Source organism: Notothenia rossii (genome assembly GCF_949606895.1).
Source record: "Notothenia rossii genome assembly, chromosome: 2".
NCBI lineage: Eukaryota > Metazoa > Chordata > Actinopteri > Perciformes > Nototheniidae > Notothenia > Notothenia rossii.
Window position 1 is genome coordinate 83,338,477 of NC_136904.1, and position 9,384 is coordinate 83,347,860.

At 38.3% G+C, this 9,384-nt stretch overlaps 1 protein-coding gene across 2 annotated transcripts; it reads left to right on the top strand.

Moving 5' to 3' along the window:
• The first annotated feature begins 10 nt into the window (after positions 1 to 10).
• On the top strand, positions 11 to 6,554 carry cnga4 (cyclic nucleotide gated channel subunit alpha 4). 2 transcript variants are annotated; one of them, XM_079667435.1, is made up of 8 exons: positions 11 to 1,407; positions 1,502 to 1,726; positions 2,390 to 2,491; positions 2,584 to 2,690; positions 3,088 to 3,671; positions 3,758 to 4,003; positions 4,118 to 4,283; positions 4,828 to 6,554. In XM_079667435.1, exons 2-8 carry the CDS (start codon positions 1,575 to 1,577, stop codon positions 5,649 to 5,651), a joined length of 2,181 nt encoding a protein of 726 aa, XP_079523561.1. In that variant the 5' UTR covers positions 11 to 1,407; positions 1,502 to 1,574; the 3' UTR covers positions 5,652 to 6,554. The 2 variants fall into 2 exon arrangements, with proteins under 2 accessions (XP_079523561.1, XP_079523562.1); XM_079667436.1 differs by lacking the exon at positions 11 to 1,407 and having other exon boundaries at positions 1,415 to 1,726.
• Positions 6,555 to 9,384: the final 2,830 nt, after the last annotated feature.

Below are 9,384 nucleotides of genomic sequence, written 5' to 3' on the forward strand. Positions count from 1 at the left end.
GTGATTTTGAGTGAATTTGTACCTGTGTGCAGACTATGCACACAACGAGCACACTGGTATGGAGAACAGAACATGACATGAGTGCAAAAAATACATGCATACATACAGGAATACAAAAATACAATAATATAATTTTGGAGAAAAAAAACTGAAATAAATGTGGAAATAAGTACAAGAATAAATAAACATGAGAAAAAATAAATAAATATGAAAATAAATCAAATATAAGTTGAGAATTTAACAGAACACACATTATTATATAGGCCTATATATTTAATGTATTTCTAAATGTATTTTCACTTACATTCATATATTTATTAATTTCTGTGTCTGTGACTGTTACAACAACATTTATAACGTACTATCAATTGCTCTGAAAGTTCAGAGCCCTCAAGAGCCAGATATAAATGTTTATTAGCGTCAAAAATTGTGTTGCTATTAAAGGTTTTGCTATACCTAAACACATGCTGGAGAAGGAAGGGGTGAGCAGTGGTGTTTAGTTGGTCTTCAGCCTATCGCTAGATGCTGCTAAATCCTACACATGCACCTTTAAAGCCTACTCCAATTGAAAAAAAACTATTTAACTTTCATAGAGTTGGGGAGACTGATCCAAACAAGAGTAGCAAAGGTCAAGTACGCCTACTGTGAATCTGAGTCTCAACTGGGTCATCCTTTCAAAAAGAGTTGTATGCTATATTTCCCCTAAGGCAACTCAATTGTGTCTTTTATTAGATCCTGCCTGCTTTATGTAATGCCCACATCTTAATTTCAAAACCGCACACAGTCAAAAGACCAGTTAAAACAACAGACCAAACCATGGCTAAGGCATCAGATAATACTGGAATCAACCAGGGATAAAACACTGGTAATTACATCCCAAACTGGGGCTAATAATACATATGATATTGTAGGAGTCTCAAGTTTCAAACCCACGCTGAGCTAACCCTCATGCTAATGCTACTACACCATCTGAATCCTTAGGCTAGTAGGTGGAATAGTACTCCTACATATAAGTTGAACGAAGACATTACAATCAGCTATTCATTTCACGTTTCCGCTCTTGATGTTCAACTTGTGTAACAAATGTAAATTAATTATACATATTTAGTTTTTCCTTTTAATTTGAATAGTTATTGGAAACATTTTTCTTTTGGTCAGATCAACCCAAATGAAGAAGACATAATGTGTTGTCTTTTGCACACACATTGAATGTATATGTTTATTGACAGTGGCAGATATAATTTACTCTCTATCCTCCAGTTATTGTTTGTTGTCACTCACTGCCTGTACGATGTGCAGAGGAAGACCTCTCTGGTTTTTCTAGGTGAAGAAAGAATTCCCAGAGGACACTTGACATCTGTTGTGCTTTTTCTTCCATGGAGACCTGCATCACCAGGCAGAGCTCAGGTACACCTGGTTTGTCGTTAGGTGAACCACAGAGCACAACCTGATGCAGAAGGTTGTATCAATTATTGTCTGATATTTTACATTTCTTATGCAGGTCGGGACAAGATCAAGTGCAAAGGCCATGTTAACTTAGAGAAACGTATTAGTCTACGGCTAATCTTTGGAGAATGGATAAAACAGGTGGTGCAAGTATCAGAGGTAACCAGTGGCAGAGACTGCTCAGTTGGAAACGGGGTAAGAAAGTGACTGAAGATGGAGAAGATGGAGTCAAGGACGAAGCAAAACCAAACACCAATCTGGATCAAAAGTTGAAAGTCAAGTAAGTCATTCATGTATCTATACTCATGGCGTTAATTCAGACTTTATTACTGCTGAGGAGAGAAGACATTTTTTAAATCTAGCTAATATACTTAGGAGTGAGCATTTAAATCAACAGTAACAGCATTTCCCCCAACTTCATATTCTTGTTTTTGCATCTTAAATGGTTGATTTCTTTTAAAAATCTGAGTTTAAACTACAAGCAGATATTGAGTACCTTACAAGGAATCAGGGGTAGGCAATATGGACAACATTGAATATTCTGATAATTATCATCCAATTATTTTAATCATGCGTTATTGTATGTACGCATACCGAGTCACTTGACGAAAAGGGAAAATCACCTAATATTAAAATAAAATGGAATGATATTTACTGTCATTACACTTCAGGGCTTTTTCTCAGTGCAGTTACATGAAGAGGTTAACTACAACAGCTGTAAGCCATTAATGCAGATGTTTTACTACAATACGTGTTACAATTTATAAAAATATATGTTTTTGACTATTTATTCATGTACATATGAGAACCATAACCCACAGTCTCTGGGAAAATCCTCCTCATCTCACACCCACATCATCATTACTGATTGCCCTCATTTCCCTCTGTTTCCTCTTCATCATTGTTTCCTTCTGTCTTCTCTTCATCATTATTTCCCTCTCAGGTGGACAGAGTTGGTGTTTGATCCAGCAGAAAAGTTTTATTATGTCTGGTTACAGGTCATGATATTTCCCATCATCTATAACTGGGTGATCATCATTTTGAGGTACAAACATGATAAATACGAGTAATCAAGTATCCAAGACTATAACCTTTTATCCTTGGACGTCCATCATCTGTTTGGTTATGTTTTCTCAGGACGTGCTTCACTACAATCGCATTCAACTACCTGCCTGTCTGGATGACACTGGACTATGTGGCAGACCTAATGTATTTGGTTGACATGTTAATCACTGTCCACACAGGTACACATTTTTATTGTAGAGAAATTAATTAATTTCTACACATATGTCATATAAAAGCTGTTATATAAAGGAACACAATAAGTATTAATAGAGTAATAAAATAATTAGAACAATCAGACCGCAGATAAGAGGCATAATTGGAAAATAAGGTACAATAAGTTATGTAATATACTGAAATCTATCTGGTTCAACAGACTACCAGACTTTAGGCAACACAATTCTAAGTAGAGTCTTGTATTATTATAGGACTACTTAATTTTTTTCAAAAACACTCCATTTGCTCAAATATATGTCTATACCCAGACAACTTTAAACTTTGTAAGTGACAACCTACAGTAATTCGACCAGTATATGAATCTTTTCTGGCATTTGATAGACCTTGTTTTTCTTTTTCCAGGTTACTTGGATCAAGGCATCCTGATCAAGGACCTTGCTCACCTGAAGAAGCGTTACCTGCGCTCTAAACATTTCCTAAGGGACCTGGTTTCCTTGCTTCCCACAGACTTCCTCTACTTTGTCTTTGGCCTCGAAACTCCAATGGTGAGGATCAACCGTCTTGTGCGTATACCACGACTTGATGAGGCTCTGGATCGCATGGAGACAAGAACCTCCTACCCCAACACCTTCCGTATTACCAAGCTAATGATCTACATCTTTGTGCTGATCCACTGGAACGCCTGTCTCTACTTTGCACTGTCCAGCTACATCGGCTTCGGAAGTGATCGTTGGGTCTACCCCAACATCACCAAGCCCGAGTTTGCCTCCATGCGCCGTCAGTACTTTTACTGCTTCTGGTTCTCTGCCCAGATTTTCACCACAGTGGGAGACACCCCACTGCCAAAAAGGGAAGAGGAATACTTGTTTATGATTGCAGACCTGCTCATTGCTGTGCTGGTGTTTGCTTCAATTGTTGGAAATGTTGGCAATGTCATCACAAGCCTAAGGGACCGTGATAATGTCTTCTTTCCTAACCATGAGTTGGTAAGTCAAAAAGCCTAACCTGACACTAAGCTAGAGGCTATTTTCATTTGTTGTATGGAAAATAAGGTTACTTTTTCTGATTTCAGGTGAAGGCTTACCTGCGTAGCCATCACATTAGCAAGGAGCTTCGACAGCGAATCGACAACTGGTACCAACATCTTCATATCAACAAGAAGATAATGCGAGAGAAGGAAATCCTGGAGCAGCTGCCCTTACATCTGAGAACAGAGATCGCTGTTAGCGTTCACCTTCCCACGCTCTCCAAAGTCACCATCTTCCAGAGCTGCGAGAAAAGCCTGCTGGAGGAGCTGGTGCTTAAACTAACACCTCAGGTCAGGGGAAATACTAAACAGCTCAACGGCTTTGTCTAGTTTGTTATCTAATACATATCCTTTTACAAAATAATTGTTTAGGAATAAAGAAGTTTATCTCTTTTGGTTTTCCAGGTGTTCAGTCCAGGAGAGTATGTCTGCAGGAAAGGAGATGTGGGCCATGAAATGTACATCATCAGAGAGGGGAAACTAGCAGTTGTAGCAGATGACGGGATCACAGAGTATGCTGTGCTTACTGACTCGAATTTCTTTGGGGAAATTAGTATTCTCAACATCAAAGGTTAGTCCAGTTCTACTACACGGACATTCCTCAATGCATATAGAGAGGGAAAATCGGCACATTTCTGACACAACACAAAGCATTTTCTTGTACTCGGACATATAGACTTTAATTGAGTCAACAGTGCAAAAGGATTACATTTAGTACAAAGTGAAGAGACATCTTTCTGTGGTGATTTGGATCTTGCTTTTAGCTCTATACACTCCCCCAACACTCAGGAGTTAAGCACCTGCTATAAAGATTGGTCCAGACTATAAAAGCTGGTAGGCCGTAGTTGAAGAGAAATGAAAGGAAAGTCCCATCGTCCTAGTCACAGATAATGTGCGTATAGATCCTGTAAATGAAGATAATGAAAGGAAATTGCAGTCTGTCTGGAAAGCACTGAATTGTAAAATATGAATACTTAAATATGAATACTATTAACCTTCTCGTTGAGGGCAGCAATAGGGAGGTTCCCTAATGCCTCTGAAAGACGAGTGACTTTGTAATGATATATCTTTTTTAATATTGCTGAATTTTTTACAAAACGTTTGTTTCCTTTTAGGCAACAAGTCTGGCAATCGTCGCACTGCCAACATCCGAAGCATTGGCTACTCTGACCTGTTCAGCTTGTCAAAAGAAGACCTGACCGATGTGCTATCAGAGTTCCCCGCAGCTAAACGTCACCTGGAGGAGAAAGGCAGGCAGATCCTGACCAAGATGGGCATGTTGGAGGACACTGGGGAGGAAAAGGAAGGGGAGGAGGACAACGTTGAAACAAAGATAAACACGTTAGAAAGCAACTTGGAAATCCTGCAGACAAAACTAGCACGACTTATGTTGGAATTAGAGTCGAGCAATCGTAAGATGCAGGCCAGGGTGGAGCAGCTTGAATTGGAAGTCGCAGCATTGGGGAATCAGCCGCTAGAATATGAGGAAGAAAGAATAAAAAGAGAGTTAAGAGGGGAAGGGGTGGGAGAGGAGGTTAGATGGGAGCGAGAAGAGGCTGAGGGAGAAGAAGAGGAGGGTTTAGATGCAAAGGTTAAAAAAGAAGAACAGGGGGAAGATGGTAATGAGTTGACCAAAGACGGAGATGGAGAGAGCAATAAAAGTAGAGAGGGAGATGTGGAAAAGATGGTGGAGGTAGATAAGTCTGGGCTGAAGGACCCAGATGACCAGGAAAAGAAAGAAAAAGATGATAGCGAGAAAAACAAAGACAAAGGAGATGACAGACCTGGGAAAGGAGATGGAGCTGAGATTGAACTTGAAGAGGAGAAAGAAGAGAAAAGTGGTGAGATAGATTCTGAAGAACGGGGAGAAACGGCTGAGGAAGATTCAGAAAATAAGGACATGAAGCAGAAAGATGAAGGCCAGACAAAAAAAGAATGAAAAAGCTAATTAACCAAACAACAGAATATTATGAAAACAACCTTAGTGTGTATTATTGTCTGTATTTGTCTGTTTTATATTTAAAAAACTCAACACTTCATTGACACACATTGTGCAATACAAATGGTTACCACTAGATGGCAGCAATGTATCCCCCACAGTAGAGTTGAAGCTACGTGACAGATAGTGTAGCCTTCACAAACATACACCTGAAAACTACTGCTAGGTTTTAAGAAGTCCTTTCAGGTATAGTGGCAGTTACAGGGACTTGTGTTGCTGTATGGGACTTTAAATACATTACTGTTGATGCTTATTTTGTCCAGGGAGTACAAATAATAATCAAACAATGTTTTTTTGGGATCAAATTAAAGATGAAGGGGAAGCAGACACATTTCTTCCAATGTTTTATGTGGCAGCTAAGTCTTTCTGGGCGGTATATGTATTTATAATTTGGTTCTATCTAAATCAACTGTATATGTAGACCTCTCTGTGTAAAACACAGTTAAAATAAATTAATTCATCAACCACAATGAATTCTTGCAAAAATGAAACATTATTTTGAACCTGCCTTCCGTTTAATTTTTGTACATTTCTCTCATCTTATATTATTCATAGTTTATATAATTTAAATGTTTTGTATTTGGCTCAGTGCAATCAGAAATGTTATTATTCTACAGTGTAAAGCACTTTATAACTTTCATTTGAAAAGTGCTGTTTAAATAAAGTTGATCATTATTATTATGTGGGGATTGTCCACAGTATTGAGTATGTAAGTCGCTTTGGATAAAAGCGTCTAACAAGTAACAATTAACATGTACTGTAATTTACGTTTGATTGAACATTTTACTGATAACACTGAAAAAGAAATGTATGCATTGGCCTACTGTCCTTTAATTATACTAACTGTATCCCTACTTGTATAATGGGGTATTGCTTCCAAATGAAAGGATCTATTCTAAGTTGTTATTCCATTAAATCAAAACAAACAAACACAAATACTAGCTTTCTGTCAACTCCCAGTCAGATGAATAAAACCAATGTAATGTGTCAGGTCGGCCCTTTAATGACGCAGAGTTACGCACTTCCCGGAAGTGCAGTGGGGACACAGGCCCCATCGATTCAACACAACTGCATACATAAGCATTTACTAATAATAAAGCTCGGTTTGTATATAATTTTCATGGAGTACCACCGCTAACACATATGGAGTGTCAAGAGGAAAAGCCGATCATCTATACTATGGAAAACAAGCCGATTGTGACATGTGAGTGTTTAGTAGAAGGAGACGTCTAATTTCTTCTGCTCTTGACAGTTCGCCAGCTAGCTATATTCAGTAGCTAGTTTTAGCTTAGCTAGCTGGCTCCCTTATATTAACCAGACTGTGTGTGCATGGTTTGATGTGTGGCTTCTTTTGTCATGGCTGTGATAGCTTCTTACTTGTATACTACACCGCTGTCTGTGCTAAATGTCCACACGGGAATCTTTGAGCTAGCTAGTAGCTACATTAATTGACAGGCCTAGCTAACGACATAACGTCACGGCTAGTTGCTGCAGTTTAGGGAAGGATATCAGCTTGTTCCCTAAAGGACAGCCACAGTTTCTTCCGTTGGCAGCTCAGACTGTAGTCGCCACATCGTGGTGGCCCGGTGGGGTCAGTTTACCATTCATAAATCCCTTGGAATCTTATGTAAGCTCCTTGAAGGGGTTATTTTAGGAGTTCGCTCTGGTAGTGGGTGCCAGCTTCTTCTCACACCGCAGGCTGCTCCATTTTTAGGACAGGAGCAGACCGAGGCACTGGGGATTATGAATATGATAGAGAAGCATCAACGTGACAGTGTCGTGGGGGGGGTTTGTGAGACGAATACAAATATAAGGCACAGGTTGCCCCATCGAGGTCCAGGGAACAGCTGAGCAGATAGCAGGTGTTCTGACTCAGGTGTCCTGACTCAGAAGTCTCTGAAATAACAGGTGTTATATTTGCACTTTGGCTGTGATGATAATACAGTCAACATGTATAACAAGTGAACCCTACGTACCCTAATTTGTATAAAGAACAAACACGTTTTATACAACTCTTATTTCCAAAGACTCAATAACCATGGAACGCAATGTTTTAGAATTACAGTCAATTTCTCTAATTTCTTCATTATCTAGGTTAAGCATGAAAACAACAGGACATGTTAACATTTATGATAACATTGCTATGTTTTGGAGGGAATTTATTCCCTTTCAATTTAAGGCCATACAGAAATAATAATACAAGAGTTCTGTTTTTCAAGCAGTGGCTTGTTTCTGAGAGTCCAGTGTATTTATTGAAAGTAATCTAATACTGATAATTACAGCATAGACACAGTTTAGGTTTGAGGCAGCAAAGGGCAAGTGAGAGAATAAGTAAGACATTTATTATGTTCTTATCAATCTTTGATGATTATCATGATTTAAATCACTTGCCTGTATATATTATATGAATGATTTATATAAATTATTCAAGATTATAAGTATACATTTATATTGTATGTTAACATATATTAAGATGTAAAAAAAAAGAAGGGGTCGGATTAAATAAGTGTAAACTTCTTCCGACCCCTTTTCGGACGTGTAATTAGCTAAAGCTTTGTTGTTTATTGATATCAGATAACGATACTGCAGATTATTCAATTATTAATTAAATATTTCGTTTTGTTATTGCATTCATTTGTATAGTACTGTATCATGTCTGTATCACCTTTTGTTTCATTTGTATTTCCTTTGGTTTTACACGCTCGAAAAATAAACTAAATAAACTAAACTAAATAAATAAACTAAACTAAATAAATCAACTAAACTAAATAAATCAACTAAACTAAATCAACTGCAGACTATATGCTACTGTACATGTACAGTTGACTTGAAAGTTTGTCACTCCGAAGAAGTGTGAACTCGCCATTCTTTTTTAGAATTTGTCAAAACATTGATTTATGAATAAAACCATGAATCTGAGTAATAAGTCTCCAGCAAAAAGAGAAGTGTTTCACTTTCTCTACTACTTGACGCTGTGTGTGAATGACTCACACGGTCAAAGGGATTATACTGGTGTTTGCTTTGCATGCTTGTATTTGATAAGTTTGTGATAGCTGTTGTGAACATTCAAAGTTCAGTTTGTTTGGACCATACCGGACGGTGCTGTATTACTGTGGAAAGATCACAAGTAACTCAACTAATCCATGCTGACATTACATTGTTACACTGAGGCTATGAACTATAAGAGTAACCAGTTTATGCTGTGTTATGTGTTGATTGTTCATGCAAATGTCTCTCTTTGCATACAATACATCATACGCCCACCACACAGCAACCCTGCACATCCAGTGGTGTCATGTTTCTCTCCAGTTGATAAACAGTGAGCAGCAAGGGCAAGGCTAATTCATTAACAATGCAGGCAAATTGTCAGCACAAGGTTATGTGTTGGCTCCAATCCAGCACACTGGATTAAAATAGAACTGACTACGAGCTGTGCTGAAGTGCTGAAGTTTGTATTGCAGGATATTTGAAGGTGTTTACAATAACACTGGATGAATAGTGTAGAACTAGTAGTCCTGTTGCTTTCCCTTTGGGCTAACCTATTTATAAAAATGGCTTTGCACGTGGTTCATTGGACGTGGCCCAGTTCCAGTGTAGCCTGAACAATTACCTCAGCCCTCCAGTCTCTGTTTATCAGAACGCACACAGCTAGCGTGAATGGCAGTTTTGTTAA

Excerpts from the sequence above, each read along its gene's own strand:
- cnga4 (XM_079667435.1), top strand. The coding sequence starts at position 1,575 with ATGGATAAAACAGGTGGTGCAAGTATCAGAGGTAACCAGTGGCAGAGA. Across the intron at positions 1,727-2,389 it reads GATCAAAAGTTGAAAGTCAA|GTGGACAGAGTTGGTGTTTG; the intron begins GTAAGTCATTCA and ends TTTCCCTCTCAG. Across the intron at positions 3,672-3,757 it reads TCTTTCCTAACCATGAGTTG|GTGAAGGCTTACCTGCGTAG; the intron begins GTAAGTCAAAAA and ends TTCTGATTTCAG.